The sequence below is a fragment of the Suncus etruscus genome, chromosome 6 (genome assembly GCF_024139225.1).
Source record: "Suncus etruscus isolate mSunEtr1 chromosome 6, mSunEtr1.pri.cur, whole genome shotgun sequence".
Lineage (NCBI taxonomy): Eukaryota > Metazoa > Chordata > Mammalia > Eulipotyphla > Soricidae > Suncus > Suncus etruscus.
In genome coordinates, this window is record NC_064853.1 from 8,550,849 (window position 1) to 8,577,255 (window position 26,407).

General features: G+C 38.8%; 1 protein-coding gene across 1 annotated transcript in view; it reads right to left on the minus strand.

Moving 5' to 3' along the window:
- Positions 1–26,407, minus strand: part of LRRC7 (leucine rich repeat containing 7) — a 363,919-nt gene that overhangs the window by 35,584 nt on the left and 301,928 nt on the right. The window contains exons 22-23 of the mRNA XM_049775680.1: positions 24,244–24,465; positions 11,473–11,565 (exon numbers count right to left, since the gene is read on the minus strand). Coding sequence (XP_049631637.1) covers positions 11,473–11,565; positions 24,244–24,465 — 315 coding nt within the window. The remainder of the gene's footprint in view (positions 1–11,472; positions 11,566–24,243; positions 24,466–26,407) is intronic.

Below are 26,407 nucleotides of genomic sequence, written 5' to 3' on the forward strand. Positions count from 1 at the left end.
TAAATCACTAGAAAATAGTCAAAACGTTGTATAGTTATAGAGTGTCCAACATCTATCCCTTTACCAGTGAACATTCCCTGCCACCAATGTCCCCGCTTTACTTATTGCTCTTTCCTCTGCCTGCTTTCTGTGGTAGACATTTTCTTCTCCCTCCTTCTCTCTTCCTTTTAGACACTGTGATTTTCTTTTTTCTTTTTTTTTTTTTGTTTTTGGGTCACACCCAGCAGCGCTTAGGGGTTACTCCTGGCTCTACGCTCAGAAATCGCTCCTGGCAGGCTCAGAAGACCACAGGGGATGCCGGGATTTGAACCACTGACCTTCTGCATGAAAGGCAAGTGCCTTACTTTCATGCTATCTCTCCGGCCCCAACACTGTGATTTTTAATATTGTTAAGGAAGGGGTATCATGGATAACACTTTTCCTTCCTTTCAGCACCCAGTTTTCCAGAGTGATCATTTTTAACCATCGTTGTTATAGTGGTCCCTACTCTGCCCTCACTGCTTTTCATGGCTCTTTGCTGACTTAGAAGTTCTGAATTTATCATTTTGATGGGCAGGAAAAGTGTGTTGGGATAAATAAGTTTTAGGGATTCTTTTAATGAGAGAGAGAGAGAGAGAGTGGAGAGAGGGGGGAGAGAGAGAGAAGGAAGACAGAGGCAGAGAAACAGGGACAGAGACAGAGGAAGAGACAGATAAAAGGAGTCAAGGAGAAAAGAAATTTAACTTTCTTAGAAAAAGCCTTTTATTTATTTATTTATTTCTTTGAGGAGGTCACACCTAGTGGTGCTCAGTTCAACTACTTTTGGCTCTTCACTCAGGAATGATATCTGACTGGATATTGGGGACATTATGGGATGCCGGGGATCAAACCCCAGTTGGCCACAAGCAAGGTGGGAGCTTGGACTTTTTTTCCTCAAATGAGGCAAGGAAAGATAAGTTTAACAATAAAAACTCACTTCCAGAGCTCAGGTAGAAAAGATACAGGCATTAATACCTGACATTGACATCACAGGAGTCCCCAAGTATTGCCATATGCAACCTGGTAGCTCCCAGCACTTCCGGATGTGTCCCTCGAGTCCCCATTGAATAGCATTGCAACCTTGAACTTTTATATTGAACTGCTGATTGGGGTGACTGGGAACCATGGGAGGCCACCCTCAGCACAGTTTAAACCCCAAGGCCAAAACGAAAGAATTTATTTCCGGGGTGTTTGACTACCTTATAGAGTCACTATCATTGGAATGATATCCATTATTTGCTACTCCATTCTCTCTTTTCTTACATCGTTCTTTGGAAATTGACTTGAATTTTGCTAGCATGCTTCATTAGTTAGAAAGAAAGTTTAAATATAAGCAGAGCTGATGGAGTTTGTTGTCTTGGCAGAACCACTACATTAATGATCTCTTTGTCCAAAAGTTATATAATTGCTAGGCAATTCACTGTATCCTGTATGCTTCTAATTATCTAGATTCAATAGAGAGTACACGCTGACTTCTAAGGACTTGTTGAAGCAAATATCTTGACTATGACTAATTAGAAGGCGCTGTAATACTTTCAATATTATTATATCATATCAGTTCCAACTCTACTGGGTGTAAATTTGTCACACAGCTCTCTGCTAAGTGGCATTTTCACATGGAAGCCCGCATAATAGTGCTTATTAAGAGAAAAAGATTTGGAGTCACATAAATTTGGGTTCAAATCCTGTCTGCTTCAGATCACCTAAGTCACCTTGAGAAAGTTAATTATCCTCTGGAGGGTCTCAATAAAATGAGGAAGAAGGGTATTTAATTAACACAAGTTGTTTTGATGACCAGGCAAGGTAATATATATACGGAAACTGAAATGGTGGCATTGGATATAGTGGGCAGAAGCTATTTTTTTAAATTAACTTTATTATTAGGATCATCTTTGTTCAGTGAAAATCTTTCACCTGTCTGCCATAGGTTGCCTTTCTGATGGCATTTCATTTCATTAACTGTGAACCATACCACGACTTTCTCTATCTACTTCCCTGGGGCTTTCGACAAACATTACATGAGGTCATTTCCATAAGATTGTGCTACACTTTTCTATTTTCAAACGTGTAAAAGCAATTTCACTTGGCAATGAACCCCAAATAATGGACTCCTTAATGAGTGAATTTTTTTGTCCAATGAATAGACATTATTCTGACAATCATGGAACTAACTTTGGGACTAACTGTTCTTCATCCATTTACACTGCGGAGACCCTGGACTATTTGGGGTCTTTTGGAGGAGTAAAATTTAGAAGACCAGATACAGCTCCAAAACTTAACATAGGAATGTTTGAGTAAAACCCAATAATACTAGATTGGGATGGAAAATAGGTGGACTGGAGGTAACGTAGGTGCATGGGGGAGGGGTCTTGGACATTTTGGGGGCTGGTGAGGGAACTGTACACCCAGACAGTAAATGTCAACATATTACCTTGACTATGATTAACATTTAATGCTGGGACTGGATCATTGGCATAGTGGGAGGGCATTTGCTTTGCATGCGACCAACCCAGGTTCAATCCCCATGTGGTCTCTTGAGTCTACTAAATATAACTTTTCTGAGTTTAGAGCCTGGAGTAACCCTTAAGTGCTGCCAATTGTGGTACCAAAACCCTATGTATATATGTATATACACATATAATACACATAATATTATATGTAATCACATATATAATTATTATGTATTATATAATACACATTATATTGTAAGCCAAGCATACCCTCATGTTTGGCTTAATAATGGAAGGCTTCAAAGCAATTAACTTTAGGTCTTCCCATTGGTGTGTGTTTGTGTGCATGAAATAATCTTACATTGTTCAGAAATTAAGTGAAATTTCAGTGAACATCATAATTCTGTGACGTCATCTGTGATGTGATGTGTGTGTTTGCCACAGCTATACTCTCAGATCTTTTGGGATGACTGACTATATGGTTCTTTTCCTATCTGGCCAAATACCAGATAATCAGTTTGTATGCTACATCACATAGGTTTTTTTCTATAATCATTGGGATGTTTAATATAGATCATCATTCCACAGAAACAATTTTATTCCTTCCAATGTGTGTTTCATTTATTTATTTTGCTACACATGCCAATTGTAGAAGGTTTTTGTAACATAGGTTGAGTAGAATCAAGCAAGTCTTTTAACCACTGTAATACAAAAAAGTCTTAGTGCTTTAAAGATAGTCAGAAGTTCTTGGGCATCTTGATTGAAATCATTATCAAGCAAGAAGATCATTAAATAGATCACCAATATTAAGTAAAATAAGATAGTGTGATTCTGAAACAAATTCTTCTATTCTTTTTGGGGAAGGGGAGTTTGAGCACAAGCCTGTATTTAGGGTTTAATCCTAGCTCTGCGGGAGATCACTTTTAGCAGGATTCACAGGGGACCATATGTAGTGCCAGGGATCGAATCCAGGGTGCATGGCAAGCACCCTATTCACACATACTATTTTCTGGCACCCTCTAAGCCAAGACTTATTTATTGAAAGAAAGTAGGTGTCATCTTAGAATGTGACTTTAAGCCCAACTAGGACTCCTTATGAAATTCCTATCTTAACCTCACATATAACTGTTGAACTTAAATATATGTTAAATTATTTTTACCCATTTAATTTGATTTTCCTCACCTTCAGCTATAAATTAGGCAATTTATGAGAAAACAACCTGTTTGTCAAAAATTGGAGAAAGAAGTTTTTTTCTAAGTCCATTTAAAAATAATTACCACTTGAACTTTTGGGATTACTAGCAACATTGACATGTAATACCAACTGAATTTATGACAAATGAACTCCAATCCTTGTGACTGGATAAATTCGTATGAAGTTGGTCAGAGCCATAGACTTTTGAACACTGTTAACTAAGATTCTATTATGTACTTGTAAAAATGGCCAACGAGGCTGGATCTCAGATGCCAGCACCCTTCTGCCTCTCTACTCTGCTGTCCTGCATTTTCGGCCTGATTTCACCCTTGGTGCGGCTCATCAGCCAGCCTGCCTTCCTGTGAACTTTCCGGGGAGTCTGCCTTCCCTTGAGCCTTCCGTGGAGGTGAGTCGACACGCCCTGAAAGGGAGGAGCCACTGAACTTCGCTGGATCTTAGATGCCAGCACCCTTCTGCCTCTCTACTCTGCTGTCCTGCATTTTTGGCCTGATTTCATCCTGGGTGTGGCCCATCTGCCAGCCTGCCTTCCTGTGAGCCTTCCGTGGAGGTGAGTCCACACGCCCAGAAAGGGAGAAGCCAGAGGAGCACGGTTGCTCCGCTCCCCTTCGCGACGGTGCACAGCATTTAGCCAATGAATACAATCACAACACGTAGAAAAACACGCAGTACTAGTGTGACAATGGGGAAACAACACGGGCCAGTGCCAGACATAGAGAATGAAGATGGCAACTCTGATGACTTGAACATGATCAACCACCTAGTCAGTCTCTCAGATAAGGAGTTTAGAGTTGCAATATGGAACATGTTCAAAGAACTCAAACAAAGTATAGAAGAGAAAACTAAAAAGAATCAGGAGAATATGAAGATAGAAATGAGAAAACTCCAAACGGAAATTTCAGATCAAATAACAGGTCTGAGAAACTCAGTAGATGAATTGAAGAAAAACATGTTTGAGATTTCCCACAGGTTAACAGCAGCTGAGGATAGAATCAGTACACTGGAAGATGAGATACATAACAATTACATACAGCAGAAGAAATTGGAAAAAGGCCTCAAAGCAAATGATCAAACAATGGAAAAATTACTCAAAGAATGGGAACAGATGAAAATAGAAGTCTATGATAAGCTCAACAGAAACAACTTAAGAATCATTGGAGTCCCAGAGACTCAGGAAGAAAATCTTCGGGAAGAATCAACAGTCAAGAACATCATTAAAGAGAAACTACCAGAGATAATGAATACATGTGATCAAATCCTGCATGCCCGAAGAGTGCCAACTAAAAGAGACCCCAGAAAAAACACCCCAAGACACATCCTAGTCACAATGACGAATCCCATAGATAGAGACAGAATTCTGAAAGCAGCAAGATCGAAAAGAGAAATTACATTTAAGGGAACATCCTTGAGATTTACTGCAGACCTGTCACCAGAAACACTCAAGGCCATAAGGCAGTGGTGGGACATAGTGACAAAACTCAATGAAATAAATGCTTCGCCTAGAATACTGCACCCAGCAAAACTCACTTTCAGGTTTGAAGGAACAATACATAGTTTCACAGACAAACAACAGCTCAAAAACTTCACAGACTCAAAACCATTCTTAAAAGAAAAACTGAACGGCATACTTTAAGACAAGGCTTACCAACAGACACACCAAACTTTAATATAAAGATGGCACTAACTCCCAGGACAATTCTTTCTCTCAATGTCAATGGACTAAAGGCACCAGTTAAGAGACACAGAGTGGCTAATTGGATCAAAAAACTCAATCCAACCTTCTGCTGCCTACAAGAAACGCACCTGAATAGTCAGAACAAACATAGACTCAAAATAAAAGGCTGGAGGAAAATCATCCAAGCAAACAACACCCAAAAAAAAGCAGGAGTGGCCATATTAATATCAGATGATGCAAACTTTATACTTAGGAAAGTTGTAAGGGACAAAGATGGACATTTTGTATTAATCAAGGGATATGTACAGCAGGAAGAAATCACCCTCCTAAACATATATGCACCGAATGAGGGGCCAGCAAAATATTTAATACAACTGTTGACAAATCTGAAAAATAATATCAATAACAACACAATAATTGTGGGAGACCTCAACACGGCATTGTCAACACTAGACAGGTCAACCAGACTGAAACCCAACAAGAATATACTAGACCTGAGGAGAGAAATGGAAGAAAGAGGCCTAGTAGATATATACAGGACACTCCACCCCCAGAAGCCTGGATACACATTTTTCTCTAATGTACATGGGACATTCTCTAGGATAGACTACATGTTAGCACACAAAACATATCTCCATAATATCAAGAGGATAGAAATTTTGCAGGCTGCCTTTGCTGACCACAAAGCCCTGAAATTATATATAAACTACAAAGGGACACAGAAGAAAAAATTTAACACCTGGAAGTTAAATAGCCTCATACTGAATAATCAGTGGGTCCGAGATGAAATCAAAGAGAAAATCAAAACCTTCCTGAAAACAAATGACAATGGAGACACAAATTATCAGAACCTATGGGACACAGCAAAAGCAGTACTGAGAGGAAAATTTATAGCTTTGCAAGCACACATCAGGAAAGAAGAAGGGACATACCTGAATAGCTTAATGACGCAGCTCATAGAATTAGAAAGTGCTCAACAAAAGAATCCAAAAATAGGGAGGCAGAAGGAAATAACAAAGCTGAGAGCAGAAATCAATCAAGTGGAAACCAGAAAAACCATCCAAAAGATCAACGAAAGCAGAAGTTGGTTCTTTGAAAAAATAAACAAGATTGATAGACCACTGGCAAAACTAACAAAGAAAGAAAGAGAGAGAAATTTGATAACTCGTATTAGGAATGAAAAAGGAGAGATCACTACTGATATGGTAGAGATTCAAAGGATAATCAGAAACTACTTTGAGAAACTCTATGCCACTAAAAATGAAAACCTGGAAGAAATGGATAAATTTTTGGAATCTTATAATCTTCCACGATTGAATGAAGAGGATGTAGCATATCTAAACACACCCATTACTATTGAGGAAATTAAGAAAGTAATCAAATGTCTGCCCAAAAACAAAAGCCCAGGCCCAGATGGATTTACTAATGAATTCTTTCAAACCTTTCAAGAGGAACTACTACCAATCCTGGCAAGACTCTTTCATGAAATTGAAAAAACAGGAAAACTTCCAAATAGCTTTTATGAAGCCAACATCACCTTGATACCTAAACCAGACAGAGATGCTACGAAAAAAGAAAATTACAGACCAATATCGCTGATGAATGCAGATGCAAAGATCTTCAACAAAATCCTGGCAAATAGGATTCAATGCCTCATTAAGAAGATCATCCACTACGATCAAGTAGGTTTCATTCCAGGAATGCAAGGCTGGTTTAACATCCGTAAATCTATCAACATAATACACAACATCAATAGCAAGAAAAATAAAAATCACATGATCATATCAATCGATGCAGAGAAAGCATTTGACAAGGTCCAACACCCATTCTTGATCAAAACTCTCAGCAAGATGGGAATGGAAGGAACCTTTCTCAATATAGTTAAGGCCATCTACTACAAACCAGAGGCAAATATTGTCCTCAATGGAGAAAAACTGAAAGCCTTTCCTCTAAATTCTGGCACAAGACAAGGCTGTCCTCTCTCACCACTCCTATTCAACATAGCACTGGAAGTACTCGCTATAGCGATTAGGCAAGAAAAGGATATCAAGGGAATCCAGATAGGAAAGGAAGAAGTCAAGCTCTCACTGTTTGCAGATGACATGATACTCTACTTAGAAAACCCCAAAGACTCTATCAAAAAGCTTCTAGAAACAATAGACTCATATAGCAAGGTGGCAGGCTACAAAATTAACACACAAAAATCAATGGCCTTTCTATACACCAATACTAATAAGGAAGAAATGGACATTAAGAAAACAACTCCATTCACTATAGTGTCACACAAACTCAAATATCTTGGAATCAACTTGACTAAAAATGTGAAGGACCTATACAAGGAAAACTATAAAACTCTGCTCCAAGAAATAAGAGAGGATACGCGGAAATGGAAGCATATACCCTGCTCATGGATTGGCAGGATTAACATCATTAAAATGGCAATACTCCCCAAAGCACTGTACAGATTTAATGCGATCCCCCTAAAGATACCCATGACATTCTTCAAAGAAGTGGACCAGGTACTTTTGAAATTTATTTGGAACAATAAACACCCTCGAATAGCTAAAGCAATCATTGGGAAAAAGAATATGGGAGGAATTACTTTCCCCAACTTTAAACTTTACTACAAAGCAATAGTTATCAAAACAGCATGGTATTGGAATAAAGACAGGCCCTCAGATCAGTGGAATAAGCTTGAATACTCAGAGAATGTTCCCCAGACATACAATCATCTAATTTTTGATAAAGGAGCAAAAAATCCTAAATGGAACAAAGAAAGCCTCTTCAACAAGTGGTGTTGGCACAACTGGGTAGCCACTTGCAAAAAATTGAACTTAGACCCCCAGCTAACATCATGTACGAAGGTAAAATCCAAATGGATTAAAGACCTCAATATCAGCCCCAAAACCATAAGATATATAGAACAATACGTAGGTAAAACACTCCAGGACATTGAGGCTAAAGGCATCTTCAAGGAAGAAACTGCACTCTCCAAGCAAGTGAAAGCAGAAATTAACAGATGGGAATATATTAAGCTGAGAAGCTTCTGCACCTCAAAGGAAATAGTGCCCAAGATACAAGAGCCACCCACTGAGTGGGAGAAACTATTCACCCAATATCCATCATATAAGGGGCTAATCTCCAAAATATACAAGGCACTGACAGAAATTTACAAGAAAAATCATCTAATCCCATCAAAAAATGGGGAGAAGAAATGAACAGACACTTTGACAAAGAAGAAATACAGATGGCCAAAAGACACATGAAAAAGTGCTCCACATCACTAATCATCAGGGAGATGCAAATCAAAACAACGATGAGATACCACCTCACACCACAGAGAATGGCACACATCACAAAGAATGAGAATAAACAGTGTTGGCGGGGATGTGGGGAGAAAGGAACTCTTATCCACTGCTGGTGGGAATGCCATCTAGTTCAACCTTTATGGAAAGCGATATGGAGATTTCTCCAAAAACTGGAAATCGAGCTCCCATACAATCCAGCTATACCACTCCTAGGAATATACCCTAGGAACACAAAAATACAATACAAAAACCCCTTCCTTACACCTATATTCATTGCAGCACTATTTACCATAGCAAGACTCTGGAAACAACCAAGATGCCCTTCAACAGACGAATGGCTAAAGAAACTGTGGTACATATACACAATGGAATATTATGCAGCCGTCAGGAGAGATGAAGTCATGAAATTTTCCTATACATGGATGTACACGGAATCTATTATGCTGAGTGAAATAAGTCAGAGAGAGAGAGAAAAACGCAGAATGGTCTCACACATTTATGGGTTTTAAGAAAAATGAAAGACATTCTTGCAATAATAACTTTCAGACACAAAAGAGAAAAGAGCTGGAAGTTCCAGCTCACCTCAGGAAGCTCATCACAAAGAGTGATGAGTTTAGTTGGATAAATAACTACATTTTGAACTGTCCTAATAATGAGAATGTATGAGGGAAATTGAGAACCTGTTTAGAGTACAGGCGGGGGTCGGGTGGGGAGGAGGGAGACTTGGGACATTGGTGATGGGAATGTTGCACTGGTGATGGGTGGTGTAAAAAAAAAAAAAAGAAAAAAAATGGCCAACGAATCTTATGGTCACTCTTCAAAATCTTCTGTAGACTTAAAATCTTTTCATTAATCACACCAACTTTGCAATAAAAAAGATTTGCTTTTGAGAATGTGAAGTGTTAAGTGTTTAATAACCAGAGTATGAAAAGCGCCCTGGAGGAGAAATCTTTTAATAAACGTATTATTCAGCATCAGCCAGAAATTTACATTGAACTAAAACAGCAAATGATAAAATAAGTAAAAGTTCACTCACTAGAACTAGCAAAATATGGCAAAGAAGAATTAACTTAGTACTTAAGAAGTTTTTGTATTTGTCATAGTGGAAGGGTTGCAATAATATTATGAAATTCCCACACCTACTACTCCTTATAGCTTAAAAACAACAGCATAAAAGTAGCAACATTCCACTATTTATAAGCTCAGAATCCACTGGGCTTATTAATTCTTAATTTAGACTATTTCATATTCTGTACCTTTCCAAAAATGTAGTAAAATGATGTCTGTGATGGGGTGTAAGGGGAATAAAAACATGTCTTTTGAATTTCAACTACCTTAATAAAAATAACTTGATTTTCCATTGAAAAAATTATGGAGGAAACAGAGTACCAGAGGGAATAAGAGGGGTCAGAATGAGTCAGAGATTTTAGATGTTTTAGAGATACCATGATCTGTTTCTGTTAATCTTGAACATTCATACTTTTTTGAAAATGAAAAAGTTAAATTGAATCACCAGGAGATATACAATCACAAAGTTGTTGATGGTTGAGTTTCAATCATACTTTATTCTTAGTAATAGCTTTAAATAATTGAATTCCAGTAGAAAAATACCCACATTTCACTTTTCTCAGGGTTAGCCGATATGGATTTACTTCACAAAAAATGTTGCTGTAAGCTCAACAAAACTTTTAGCTATCTTTAGCTTTTATGATTGAAACTAGCATTAAATTAAGAGGCAAGCAGTCGGGGTCAGGAAGGTGGCGCTAGAGGTAAGGTGTCTGCCTTGCAAACACTAGTGTAGGATGGACCACGGTTCGATCTGCCCCCCACCCCCACGTCCCATATGGTCCCCCCAAGCCAGAGGCGATTTCTGAGCGCATAGCCAGGAGTAACCACTGAGCATCAAACGAGTTTGGCCCAAAAACCAAGAAAAAAGAAAGGCAAGCAGCCATCAGTTTTTATGCATTTTGAATTTAGTATTTATGTTAAGGGTCTAATTTTGATTAGGAGTTTTAAAAAATGAGAGGCCTAGTCACAATGAAAAGATGGTATTTAAATACATTCTGGCCATTACTTATGCTTTGAGGTGAGGTAAGTTGGATAAAATGAGTTGTTACATCAGGGTTGACACTGATTTTCTCATAATATATTTGGTTTCTTTACCCCTTTTTTGGTAACCTTTGAGTTCTACTAATTTATTCATAAAATATTTCATAAACATAATGAATGAAAGAGCTATCCATCAATTGATCATGCTGAATCACTAATCATTGAGATGTCCCAAGAAAATAGTTTCTCAAATGAAGTTTCCACAAATAAGTGGAACCAATGTGTATAAAAATTGCTTGAATAGAGGCCAGAGTGATAGTACAGTGGGTGGGGCATTTGCCTTGCACATGGTCAACCCAAGTTCAATCCCTGGCATCCCATATGGTCCCATAAGCACTGCCAGGAATACTCCTGAGCACAGAGCCAGGAGTAACTTGACCACCACAGGGTGTGTCCCTAAAACAAAACAAAACAAAACAAAAAAACAAACACCAAACAAAAGAAATGGCCTAAATAGCTTTGCAAACAAAATGGAAAGCAAAACCAACATCTTGCCTTTCAGAAAGTGTTGAAATTTATTTTTTTATATTTGGAAGGTACTATAGTGAGTTCTTTTTCTCCCTGTGCTAAAGAAGTTTCTAATTGGCCTCATAGCTTATTAAAGCACAGGATAAAAACATTACATCTTCCCCCTAACCTTTATAGCTATAGTAGAAAACAACATTTCTCTAAAATACTCAATAAGAATTCACTTCTTACCTTATCAGAAGGTTTAAATGGATTTCCTTGACCGCTGATTCCACCACTGATGCTAAATCCAAGGCCAGGATTCTTTTCTATTCTCACACAAAACTGTGTAAAAAAATAGGAAAAAGTCATCAAAATCATATCAAACCTAAATATCTTCAAATAATTTTATTCTGGTAGAAAAGACTCAAGTTTCATTTAAGCCCAGGGTTAACCTATATTGATTTGGTTCACAAAAGAAAGCATAAACTTGACCAAATACTTAGCAGCATAAGTTATGACTGAGACTGGAATTAAGTTATTGGGCAGATAGATGGATATTAGTATTTATGTATTTCAGATTTAGTATTATGTGAAGGATCCAGTTTTGATTAGACATTTAAAAATGCATATACAAGGAAAAGATGGCATTAGTTTCTTCTTTAAATATCTCTATATTCTGGCTAATTTTAAAGGTGTGTTTAGGATATGTAGAAGAAAATAAGCAAATATAGTTCAAGGAAAAAACATGATTCAGACAAAGGTCTTTTTTTTGTGAAAAATAAAGTCAAAAGACAAGTTGTATTTTATTTTTTTAAATTGTATTTAAACACCTTGATTACATACATGATTGTGTTTGGGTTTCAGTCATGTAAAGAACACCACCCATCACCAGTGCAACGTTCCCATCACCAATGTCCCAAGTCTCCCTCCTCCCCACCCGACCCCCGCCTGTACTCTAAACAGGCTCTCCATTTCCCTCATACATTTTCATTATTAGGACAGTTCAAAATGTAGTTATTTCTCTAACTAAACTCATCACTCTTTGTGGTGAGCTTCCTGAGCAGACAAAGGACTTTTAAAGCTAGTGTATGACTTGTCTCCTGGATAATTTTATTGTTTTCCAAGTAGCAGGGTATTCATTTTGATTAAGCAGAAATTTGGCCATGACTTGGGTGAGAATGAATCAGTGGAAGAGAAAATGTGGGGAGGGGGGGTTGGCAGTAGTTCCTGGAGAAGCAATTAGAAGTCTTAAATGAGGGGGAACACTGTGAAAAAGAAAGAGGTTGATTGAACTGAGAATTCATTAGTGATAGAAAATGGAAAAGACAAGGCTAGTATTCCAGTTTGGTTCTCATCAAGTCCAAAAGCATCAAAGTTTATTGTTTCCATGAGTACTATAGGTAAATGATGGAATTGGGAGTACTTTGGGGAAGGCCAAAGATGAAGATTATTTTCGGAGTTTATCAAAATTAGATATTCAATTGAAGGGGGCCTCAATTCTAGGAATGACTTAGAGAAACTAACAAACCAAGAAATCCTGAATGGAGATATGGGGGGTGAAGAGGGTTGTAGTGAAAGTGCTTCATTTCTGCAAGTGGGATGAAGAAGACACCTAGACAACTGAAAGACTTGATGATACTCCTGAGAGAGCACAGCTCTGGTTACAAGCCCCTCCCCAAGTTTTATAACATTTAAGCAATGAACAATTAATAAATCAAATTAACAGGCAAAAATAAATAAGAAAAAATATCTGAACTATTTCATTAGTATCTATCTTGTATTTATATATAATGCATATGGGATATGGAAATTCCATATCTGTGAAAACAACCCAAGTGTCTGAGAACAGATAAATGGATAAGAAAATTGTAGTACATCTACGCAAATCTATGCAGTTATTAGGAAAAATGAAGTCACGATTACTTATATATGGATGGGTATGGAGAGTATCATGCTTAGTGAAATGAGTCAAAGGATAGACATAAAATGATAGCATTTATTTGTGGGATATTAAAAAAAGATAGTATGTTTATAATATCCAATAGAGATGAGAGTCAGGAGAACCAGTCCATGGTAAGAAGTTTGCCGTGTGGTGCAGTGAGGGCAGAAAAGGAACTGCTATAACAATGAGAGTTGAAAATGACCACTCTGGACAAAAACTGGGCACTGAAAAGAAATACAGTTATAGGCATGATATTCCTTCAGTAACAATATTGCAAATCACAGTGTTTAAAGAAAAGAAAGGGAGAGAGAGAAGAGAGAGAAAGAAGAGGGAGAGAGAGAGAGAAAAAAATGTCTGCCACAGAGACAGGCAGAGGAGAAGGCAAATGAGAAACTGGGGACACTGATGGTGGGAAATGTGCCCTGTGAAGGTTGTTGTACATTGTAAGACTGAAACTCAAATCGTGAACAACTTTGTAACTGTGAAAATAAAACCCAACTGTATTATGAAGCAACCTTGTAAGCCACATGCTTAAATAAAGTAATTAAAAATGAAATAAAGTAACTTAAAAAACTTTGGAAGGAGAGGCATGAAGCTGAGAATAATAACTCCAGGGCCTTGAACGAGGCATATGCTCTCTCTCACTTCAGCCATATCCCTGACCCAATGCTTTTCTTTTCTTTTTCTTGGTTTTGGGACATAACCAGAGGTATTGAGGGTTACTGCTGGGGTGCTGCTCAGGGGTTCTTATGAAGTGCGTAGTTTCATCTAGGCAGAGAAACCTGGGCCTCTGTACTCCAACATGTGAAGCACACACACTCGTCCTTTGAGTATCCCCCAAGCCTTCCATATTTTCTTAAGTAGCTTAATGGTTTCTGCAGCATTTTTGCTTAGTAAATTAATTTGCTTGTTTGTTATATATTTATTTTTAAAATACTTTTAACGTTCATTTCCTAGATCAAGGTGAATGTCAGTTTGTTCTTGCTTTTAATTAGCATATATTAGAAGTCAAATTGGGAACTGGATTAATTAGGTTTGTCATTTCAACAAAACTATTCTTAATTCAAAGTCATATTTCATAATGGTAAATATAATGCCTATTACATAGTTCAGTTGCAACCGAAGTCCACTCTCCATTAATGTGATTTTTTTTGTTTTAGTTTTGTTTTTTTTTTTGGCCACACCTGTTTGATGTTCAGGGGTTACTCCTGGCTAATCGCTCAGAAATTGCCCCTGGCTTGGGGGGACCATATGGGACGCTGGGGAATTGAACCGCGGTCCTTCCTTGGCTAGCACTTGCAAGGCAGACACCTTACCTCTAGCGCCACCTCACCGGCCCCTAATGTGATTTTTTAATGGTAGTCGTTAATGAATAGTTTCTAAATTATGGGTAACTGCAATTACCATAAGTGCTCTCCTAGCTCAAAAGATAATTTAATTACAACTTTTACTTTAATTGAGCTATATTTGTCAAAACTAGTTATCATAGGGGAGCAGCAACTGGCTTCTAATAATTTTGTATTTATGTGGTTCAGAAGCTGTGAATATGAACTTATAATAACTTGATAGAGCTAGAATGAATACATGAGTCTTCTTCAACAGACCAACTTACCCTATAATCTTCTGTTGATTTTAGTGGTTAACTAGAAAATGGGAAGAGGGGAGCTGGAGAAATAGCATGGAGGTAAGGCGTTTGCTTTTCATGCAGAAAGACGCTGGTTCGAATCCCGGCATTCCATATGGTCCTCTGTGCCTGCCAGGAGTGACTTCTGAGCATAGAGCCAGGAGTAACCCCTGAGAGCTGCCGAGTGTGACCCAAAAACCAAAAAAAAAAAATAAATAAAGGAGTGGGGATACAGCTCTGCAATGACAGGAACATACTTTGCCTGTGTTGGGACCTGAATTTGGTACCACATGGTCCCCTAAACCTTGAGGGGTGTAACCATGAAGGCTCTGGAGTGTCGCTAGTGTGATCATGGAGGTCTACAACTCTGCATCCTTGGGTTTTGAACCCTAGCATTGAGCCACTTGGCAAAGTTGGCTAGAACCAAAGGAATGAACACGATTTAACTATTTCACCTCCCCCCCTATATATCTGTACATTTCCAATATAACCTGTCTAAACTTTGAGCTCTGTCTTTCTACTATACCTTTTGATATTGTACAGTGTTATCTGTGGAATGACTATACCTTTTATTTTTTTATTTTTGTTTGCTTTTGTTTTTTTGGGTCATACCTGGCAGCGCTCAGGGGTTACTCCTGGCGCTATGCTCAGAAATCGCCCCTGGCAGGCTCGGGGGACCATATGGGATGCTGGGATTCAAACCACCATCCTTCTGCATGCAAGGCAAACGCCTTACTGCTGTGCTATCTCTCGGCCTGCCCCCCCTTTTTTGTTTTGAATATACCTTTCTGGCTTTCTCAAGTTCCTATAAATCCTGGAAAGAGACATATGCAACAGGTTTTATTTACAAAGTAAAATGCTGAGAGTAGTTTCTCAAGTTCTCTTTCAAGGTAGTGCTTATTTCTCTTTTATATTATTGCCAATCTGGAAGGTACTAAAAAAAAAAATCTAAGGGAAACAAGTTTCAAAGGTGCCAAGAATATGAAGAACGGCTTCAATATATTTTTTAATAATGGAAATAATAAAGATGACAGTGTGGTTTTATAAATGTGACAAACAACTATAAATTCTGATCTGAAGCTAGACGAGCCTGGGGCATGCTGTGGTCTGGCGAACAGGTTGTGTTGTGAATGTAGAGTCTATAAACCATGTCAAAGAGAGTATTAGGCTCACAGAGAAGGGGTCCCACCTGTCTGCGAAGGCCCAAAGGGGCCATAAAATGTAAGAAGAAAGAATACCTCATGGCTAAGAAGTATTCTGAAATGAAAGGTTTGCAAGAAAGAAATGGTATATTCGAGCAAAAAAGTCATCTAAGGAGGCAAATAAATAGCTTATTTAACGAGACTAAGCACCTCAGTTTTCTTTTTAAGATACTTATAGAAATGAATACAATTGGGGCCGGACGGTGGCGCTGGAGGTAAGGTGCCTGCCTTGCCTGCGCTAGCCTCGGACGGACCGCGGTTCGATCCCCCGGCGTCCCATATGGTCCCCCAAGCCAGGAGCGACTTCTGAGCGCATAGCCAGGAGTAACCCCTGAGCGTCACCGGGTGTGGCCCAAAAACCAAAAAAAAAAAAAAAAAAAAAAAGAAATGAATACAATTTCTGGCTGAAGAAAAAAGTAACAACAGCCCTGCAGTCTATGCATTCATTTTTTTTTTCTTTTAAGAGATAGCTTCCAGTATTTGTTGCTACTTAATACTTCTAGTCTGTGTTAATCTCACCTAATTGAGATGGTAGGTCTCAGAAAGGCTTCCAGAACAAAATGGAATGTCTTGTAACTGTGAGGTCTTGGGGTCTTGTCCTAATCAATAATCTATGTGTAGGAGAGATAGCATGGAGGTAAGGCATTTGCCTTTCATGCAGAAAGTCGGTGGTTCGAATCCCGGCATCCCATATGGTTCCCCGAGCCTGCCAGGAGTGATTCCTGAGCATAGAGCCAGGAGTAAGCCCTGAGCGCTGCCGGGTGTGACCCAAAAGAAAAAACTAAAAAATAATCTATGTGAGTGGGGTTAGAGAGATAACACAGTGGTAGGGCATTTGCCTTGCATGCAGCCAATTCAGGATAGATGGTGGTTCAAATCCCAGCATCTCATATGGCCCCCTGTGGCTGCCAGGAGCGATTTCTGAGTGCAGAGCCAGGAGTAACCCCTGAGTTTTACCAGTTGTGACCCATAAAACCAAGAAAAAAAATCTATAAGAGGCAGTGATCTGATTAGGTCAAGAAGTAAAAACAAAGAAAATAGTTGAGTGTGTGTGTGGGATAGAGAAATTAATAAAGATTCCTATTGATATTGACATGAATGTGCTCACCAAGACACATTTTAGTGTGTGCATTAACTTCCTTAGAATAGGCTCAGAGAGCTTTCAGTAGAATCTGCTTCCATTTCTCCTTCTGGTGGCTCAGGCTAACCTTCTCTCTGAAGAACTGTCTACTCTCCACTTCTCATCAAGTTAGGCACATGTTCTAGACCCAAAACAAAGTGCTGGGTCCCCCAAAAGTATTATGATTGACAAGGTGAGCAAACCTTGTCAACACCAAGCAAAAATAGGAGGTTATGTGATGCTCCATAAAGTCCCAGGTAAGAGTCTTTGATTCTCCATTGCTATTTTCATATTGTAGAGAATCTACAGCCTTGAAATCATCTTTCTGTCATGAGAAAAACATCTTTGCAGCAAGATCACCAGTAGAGAAAGATTATGATTTTTATTCAAACAAGCAAAAGCCTTTTTGGAAGCTTTCCCATCCCTGGGCATAAAGCTCATGCGAATTCAAACATTCTATTAATCTATTTTGGGGTTGGTTGGAATAGTATTAGAAACTGAACCAGGAACTCATAAATGTGAGGCCTATACTTTTGCTTAAATATTAGGGGATTGGGCCACTTATAATTGGTAGGCCTAGTAGTTAAAAAAAAACAACTGAAGAGAGACTTGCTTATTTGCATATTTGTATAATCAAAGTGCTGGCTTCACATAGAGGAAACAGTATTTTTGTTTGTGTTTTTGGGTCACACTCAGCCACGCTCAGGGGTTACTCCTGGCTTTGCACTCAGAAGTCGCTACTTGCAGGCTCAGGGGATGAGATGGGATGCTGGGAATTGAACCAGAGTCCGTCCAGGGTTGGCTGCATGTAAGGCAAAAGCCCTACCACTATGTTATCTCTCTGGGCCTGGAAACAGTATTTTTAAATACCCTAAAGAGAGTTTGATCTCTGGCACTACATTTGATCCCCAGAGCACCCCCAGGAGAGATCCCAGAGCACAGACCTAGGAGTAACCACTGAACACTGCTAAGTGTGACCCAACAGAAACTAAAAACACCAAATATTCCCTTATTAAAGATAGATGATTCTTTGTAAGGTCAAGAGGCCATTAGGATAGGCATATTAATTAATGGAAGAGAATGGAAATGTAGAATTAAGCCCCCAACATTTAAGGTCAGTTGACTTTTAACAAAAGGTTCAAAGTAATTCAATGAAGAAAGAAAAATCTTTTCAACAAATAGTACAGGAACAGCTGATTGAAATAGTGCTGTTTTAAATAGTGATATTTATCTTGACCTATAAATACCATGCATCGAATAAAAACAAACAAATAAACAAGCAAAAAGCAACCCACAATCTCCTACAAAAACAAAGCAAACTAAAGCAAAAACCAAGACTCTCTCCCCCAAAGTTCTTATAGAACAAAACATCAAAGTTAATCAGAGACAAAATGTAGCTGAGGTGTAAGGAAGCAGGTCACTTTGCATAACTCTGAAAGATTGGTTCTAATGGGATTAATTTTGCCCAAACTTCCATTGGCATGTCTACGCACAGGAAGCAGCAGGCGACAGCTCTAAGCTTTTGCCCTCCTGATAGGTTCCGTCAGTTCTTGGGCATGTTCTGTTGTCTGGCACAGGCATGGATCGGAGGGGGTATTTTTCCATTGTTTTACTTTTCCAATATGGGCTTAATCTTGCTCTCCATGTTACTATAGCAACAGGCTGCAATGTGCAACGTGACAGACTCATAGAACTGGGTTCCAATGCCAACTCAGCCTCTAAGTGGTTTGTTACCACAGTGAAGACAGCTGCCTTGTCCAAGTCTGGGTTTTCTAGTCAATAAAACAAAATCAGCTCTAGCTGGACCAGAACATTCTGGACGAACTCAAGTAAGTTCATGCAGGGTGGGTTGACGTTGATGTGTTTCATTATTTATTTATGCTTTGGCATCTATATATACACCATAGATATAAATTTTACCTTGGTGTATATATATATATATTTGCAATAGGGGAAAGCCAAATTAATATTAGTTTAAAAAAGAATCCTCAAAAGAGGGTTGGGGATATATTTAGTGGTAGAACATGTTTCATGTCACTGAAGTTCTGGTTTCTATTTCCTGCTTCCCCACCCAAAAGCAAAGGTCATATATAACATATATATATATATATATATATATATATATATAAACATAAATGTGCATGTCTTCATTATAATAGTTTTATCCAGAATTGTCAAGGAAGGAAATCAAATCTTCAAATGGTAAGTGTGTAAGTAAATTTCTGTATATACACACAACATAATATCATTCAATGAAAATAATAAATGTAATATCAAGCCCCCTGGAGGAAATGCAATAGAATATTTCTCAGCAAAAAAAAAATTAAAGAGCAAATCTGAAAAGGCTATCTACCATGATTTATACTACATGACTTTTTGGAAAAGGTAAAACTATAGAAACTAACAGGTTAGTGTATTTCCATTTTGGTAGGGATGAAGGGAGTTATAAATCAGTAAAGCATGGGGATTTATTAGGGTGCTAAATGTGTTTGATGTGGTATTGTATAATACCATAATGTATATTTAGGTGTACATATATATTATTGTACATTTGTCAAATCCCACAGAACTAAAGTAGAGTAAAATGTGAACCTGTGATATTTGTCCTAACCTAATGACATGCATCAAAACTATGGCTTTCAGTTAGTAATAATTTATCCATATTAGTTCATCAATTTTCATGAATGTACAAGATTTAAATAGCAGGGAAACCTAATGCTAGGTGAAATGGGTATGCTGGGTGATCTTTAAATTAACTATTCTGTCAACATGAATTCACTCTAAAAATCAACCTATTAAAATATAGACAGACACTATGGTTTGCACTATGCCAATGAAGGGATACTATGCATGTAATTTTATTTACTTTCAACACCCATTTTTTTATTCAGAGTGATCAGTTCCAACTATGATGGCCATAGTGGATCAATCTCTAAAGAGAGGAGAAAGGAGAGAAAAGAGACAGAAAAAGACGGAAGAGAGAGAAAAAGGAAAGAGGGGAAAGAGATATAAAGAGAGAGAGAAGTAAAATATCTGCTTCATAGGCAGGCAGGAGGAAGGGAGAGGGAAACTGAGGACATTGATATGATGGGAAATGTGCACTGGTCAAGGGTATGAATGAAAATCATAAAATATTTTGTAACCCTGGTGTATACACACAAGTGCAGAGAGAGAGAGGAGAGAGAGGAGGGAGGGAGGGAGAGAGAGAGAGAGAGAGAAAAAGAGAGAGAGAGAAAAAAAAGAGAGAGAGAGAGAGAGAGAGAGAGAGAGAGAGAGAGAGAGAGAGAGAGAGAGAGAGACTCAGGAGTAATCTGCAGTCCTGAGCATCACTGGGTGTGGGGTCTAATCCCCGAAAAGAAAAAGTCCATCCTGAACTACCATATAAAACATGGCTTATAGGGCCCGGAGAGATAGCACAGTGGTGTTTGCCTTGCAAGCAGCCAATACAGGACCAAAGGTGGTTGGTTCGAACCCTGGTGTCCCATATGGTCCCCCGTGCCTGCCAGGAGCTATTTCTGAGCAGACAGCCAGGAGTAACCCCTGAGCACTGCCGGGTGTGGCCCAAAAACCAAAAAAAAAAAACAAAAAACAAAAAACAAAAAAACATGGCTTATAGGAAAAGAATTCTTTCAACCTAGTTTTACTCAACAGGAAGGGGCCAGGGCGAGAACTAATGGCAATCAGGCACGCAGAAAGACACGGATCAGTTTTTCCTGCCACTTCAGTAGGTAGTGATTCCTGCTATATGCCTAGGCAAAGAGACTTGGACCTTTTGAATAATGACAATAATATGTTATTGGGTGGATCCACGGCTATGAAGAGGATCTAAAAGTATCTCAGTATCTCTGTCAGTATTTAAAGTGGTGTGAGTGAAAGAAGTATATGTCTGCCTTGAATACAGGCAGAGTTGGGGGAGGAAAGAGTTGGGGGGCATTGGTGCTGGGAAGGTTGCACCAGTGGTGGAGGAAGGTGTTCGTTTTTTATAACTCAAACCCAGCTACAAACATGTTTGTAATCATGTTGCTTAATTAAAGATATTATTAAAAACAAATTAAAAAAATAAAGTGGTCAGAGAGTGGAGCATTAGGCCATGCCCTGGACCTGCTGAATATCCTGGATTAAAGCCTTCCATAGTCAGTCCCCTGTTGGACTTATGGTTTCCAAGTGAGTGAGACATAGCTTAACAAGAATTTTTTTGGGGGGATTTTTTGACCATTGTTGCTCAAGGGTTACTCCTGGCTATATGATCAGAAATCTCTCTTGGCTTGGAGGACCATATGGGATGCCAGGGAATCAAACTGCAGTCTGTCCTGGGTCAGCCACTGCAAGGCAAGCTTCCTACCACTGCGCTATCAATGTGGTCCCTCAACAAGAGCTTTTATCTTGTGTATAGAATACTGAGAATAGCAGGTACTGAGACATGGCCATTATGACCCTTCTTTTCTGATTTCCAAATTTATTTTCCCTAAATTAAAATGTGTGTAATTCACTGTAACCAGTTTTATGCAGCCCTCATATATTCCAAATAAATAAATTGTGTGTATGTATGCGTGTATGCATGGGCGCATGCCCTTGGGAGTGGTAAATTGTCAAGAATGACTTTATTTTGTAGCATTGGGAATTGAATTCAGGACCTCACACATTCAAGGTAAATGTTCTAACTCTAAACCACATCTTTGGTCTCCAAGCCTGACTTATGAGCAATTTTTGTGACTGATCTTATAGCATAGACCCCAGGCACTATATTTATGAAGTCTCCTTCATGCAAAAAAATAGGAATTATTTATAATTTATCCCACCTTGTGCTTTACCAATTTAATTGTGAATTGTGAGGATATGGAGGGAAAAATCCGTGTTTTAATATTTATGACTCAATAAATCACTAGAAATGCCTTACAATAATCGAATGTGCTTTTGATTTGTATGTCCAAAACCCCTATTAGGAATTCTCAGCTACTTTCCTGTTCATTGCTGTCCAATTACTGCTCTAGGAAGTCCATGTTAGACTATGTAGCCATTAACTTTTAAATACTTTCTGTTTCTTGTTAAATATGGAAGACACTCTTTTTTTTTTTTTTAGTTTTTTTTTTGGGGGGGGTCACACCCGGCGGTGCTCAGGGGTTACTCCTGGCTGTCTGCTCAGAAATAGCTCCTGGCAGGCACGGGGGACCATATGGGACACCAGGATTCGAACCAACCACCTTTGGTCCTGTATTGGCTGCTTGCAAGGCAAACGCCACTGTGCTATCTCTCCGGGCCCGGAAGACACTCTTGTATTAGAACACAGACACATTTGAGGGGCCAAAACTAAAAAAAAAAAAAGAAGAAAGAAAGAAAAAGAAGTTGGTGAACACTATGGTAGTTACAGAGAGAGAGGGAGAGGAAGGAGGAAGTGGAGGGGCTTTTAGGGAGGAGGAAGGATACAGGAACTTTGGTGGTTGGAATTGGTGACAATTGGACACATTTAGGGGAATAAAATTGCACTCTAAAAGCCCATCAGATTGTGTAGGTCAATAATAAATCAATGAAAAAAAATTAAAAATATAAAGTTTCCCCAGCTATGAATGTCACTGGTAGTTTCAAGGGCTCTACAAGAAAACACTTGTAAAGTGAGTGATCCTATTTTCTGGAAGAATGATGATGTTTTTTTCAGGGTCAAGGCTGTGAATTAACAGTAAGGCATATGTCTGGTAGGAGTGAGATCATCCCTGGATTTGATTATGGGCATGACCCCCAAGAAATAATGAAGTTTTAAATTTAATAGGCATGTATACTTTAAAACTTGCTCATTCTCCCTCTAGTCAAATTCTGAAATATTTGCATTTTGGAGAAAAATCTAATAAAAGCCTGTAGATGGTTCAGATTAAGATCAGGTTCATACTACCATGTTATTCAAACTCACTGGAAAGAACTGTGATTTCAGCGGATTTTTTTTTAAATGCACTGATTCTTAGAGAATGTTAGTAGAAATAATGAAATCAAAGAATAGGTTAAGGTTATATTTGTAGAAGAAGAAACATGACCAAATCCTCACCTTGTAAGACACCTTTGGAATAGCATTATTAAAAGCCTTATGAACTTTCTAGAATCTCAGGAGAATGACCTAATTCAAAGCTACTATCTGATGTATTTTAGCCAAGATCTAATACTCAGCCCAGAATAAGGTAGGATAGAAAGAAAATTATTTTAAAAGAAATCTATGATCTTGAGAATGATTAATATGTAATCTCAGTTTCTAAAAGACTATTAATAAACAGATGCTGTCTAGAGCAGCTGAAACCCAAATAATAAATGTCAGTATGAGATGAATTAGATATAAAGATAATCATGTCTGTGTGTGTGTGGAAAATGAGGCAGGGGGCTTTGGGAGACTTGGAATAAGTCATAATAAAGTGAAACCTTTATGAACCACATTAAAGAAGTCAGTGGGAATGTTGCCTAATTATCTGAAGAATGAAATAAAAGAAATTAATTTTATGAGATTATTAAGATCTTAATGTCTCACTTGCTAAGTTTAATATCACTTAATAGATGAGAGTCTAGTCTGTGTCCCAGTCCCAAGGCAAAAAAAAACTATAACAGAGAAGCAAATCCTCAGTTTAGACAGTTTAGTTTTTGTCTGAAGGGCAAAAAGAATTTCCTTTAAATAATTACATGACATTCATCAGTACCTTTGGGAACAAGTTAAAATATTCTCTTTCTACCTGTTCCTTTCCATCTTCTTTAGTAATGTTTGTCTGTGTATCAGAAAACAGAACTTCAGAAAACATGCCTTCCAACAATTCCCACCCCAATGGGAATCCAGTTTAATTTTCTGCCATCAGGCTTCCATAAACACACACAATCTCTGGATGCTTCTGTAATGCTCCTAGACTGTGCCATAGAGCTCAAGTGGCACTGGGTGTGGGAAAGTAGTTGGATGCAACCAGAAAAGTCAATCCTGCATTTCCCCATCTATGAATGGTCCTTGCATCGACCAGCATTTGTTGTAAGGATCTGCCCCATCAGGTACTCAACACTCAACATGGGCCATAGCCTCAACATGTCCTCAAGGACATCAACTCGGCCCCAGAACTCATTGGTCTTCCAAGACCATCTCCACCCCCAGTTGGTCAAACATCAGACCCCTCACCTGCTCTGGGTAGCCGTCCATACTCCTCTGCCCTTTCGTTTGAATTAAGCACCGTCCAGGCTGAGGTCCCCGGGTGGCCTGCGAGGAGGGGATCTGAATAGGCAATGGTGACTGAAACTGCTGGATGGTCACTTTGTTGATGTTGCCCTCGTAGGGCTGCTGCTCCCGGCTCCGGTGTTGCAGGCTCTGGGAGCCCATCAAGGTCTGGATGTGGCTGCCCGCCTATGAAGAGAGATATCGTCAGAGATAGCAGGGGCTGGAGGAGGAGTCAGGGAGGTATGACTCTCTCCTAGGAATGGTGGCATCATTGGGTGTTGCGGCCAATCTGGCCAGGGCAGTGAAACCTATGTCAGGGATTACCTATGACAATGTCTGATGCTCAGACATTGACCCTCAGGCCCTCAGAGTGAGGGTGCATGAAATGAGACCAAGTCATCTGGATTTGTTAGAAATATACCAGCTCACCTCTTCTCCTTGCAAGGGGACAAAACCTGGTCTGAACATTTTCCAGAAGAAAAAAAGAAGCCATGATTTAATCGTGTTATCCTGCCTAGCACCGCAGTTTAAATACTACCAGGAAGAGTCAAGTCATGTCTGAGCCGGCAGGGGGGAAAATAAAAGAACCTACTTCTTAATTCTAAAACAAAGACATGGAATTGCATGGTTTCCTTTATGACACAGGGCAAAGGAAGCTTCTGGTGGGTGCCATCAATCTTGTTAATTCTCTGCATTGTTAAATGAAAGGTTACGGTGCTTGTGTAGAAGCTCGAAGGCGTGTGAACTCCATGATAAAATTCTTTGTGTCTCTGAAGTCTGCGGAAGCACTAACTAGCTTTGGGAATTTTTTCATTGGTGCACTATAAGCACATCATCACTTCCAGAGATTTCAGGGAGATTGATTAACAGCTCAATCAATCAATTGAAAATCAGAAAGATTGATCAAAGTGGTAAAGGAAACCCCTCAGTCCTCAAAAGTGATTGTTGAAAGAGTCAGGGCATATGCACATTTTTTAAAGATATGATACCAATTCCACATGCTCTGCTTCATTCTTTTTCTCAAATTTATTTGCTCTCCAGATCATGGAACCATTACAAGAAACAAAAAAAATATGATTCTTTTTCTACCAGTCGAAAAGTTCTTTGTGAGCTGAGAACCTAGAAAGTGGCTTTCAAATCAGGTCAAGTTGGCCCAGGGAGTGCATGGTTTGAATACCCAAAACCATGGCTCAATTTTTGGAAGGGTATAGCCTGGCCCCTTACCCCCCAAATCCTGTTAGATGGTCCTGTGATACCCGAAATTAAAGGACCTGAGCATGAAACTATCCAGGCCTGGCTTGACCATATATAGCCATGGCCCAGACCCTATGAAAACTTCTTGGGAAGAAAAAAAATATATTACTTAATGTGGAGCTCTTACCTGGATACCAAATGCTGAACATTATTACTTACTTTTAGGACAAGAGAAGAGAGGTGTTGGTGTTGCCCCATAGTCAATGGCACTCAGAGGATATTCCTGAACTCTGTGCTCAGGATTGACCCCTAGAGGTGCTTAGGAGACCATATATGTTGCCAGGGATCTGAACCAAGGTTATCATGATGCAAACCAAGCACCTAACCCCCTGGATTATCTCTCTGGTTCCTGATCATCAATCCTGTTTCAAACCTGTTCTAGTGCCAAGCTTGGTATATCACTCATTACTGTAAAAGTGCCTGAGGGTTTACTTCTGGAACATTTTTTTCTTTACTGTGGATCTTTTAAGGGTATTTTGGAATTCAACAATGACGTTTACTTTAGAATTCATTTGTTAGTGAAAGACTGTTGATCCCTGACTAATTAAGGTTTTTGACTACTTTGAAAAAGTCAGGTTTGAGGAATAAAGGAATAAGCAAGATTTTTAGGAGTAGGTTCATTTTATTTATTGAAAAGTTTTTTCTTTTTTTTGCTTGCTTTTGAGCTATACCCTGTGATACTCAAGTGTTATTCCTGACTCTGCACTCAGCAATCACACTTCGAGTACCATTTGGGATGTCAAAGATCAAACCCAGGTCAGCTGCATGCAAGGCCAGTGCCCTACTTGCTGTACTATGTCTACAGCCCTTAGTTATTAAAAAATCTATTTTTTAAAGAAGAGCAGTGTAACACAAAAGCAAAAGATAATGGTCA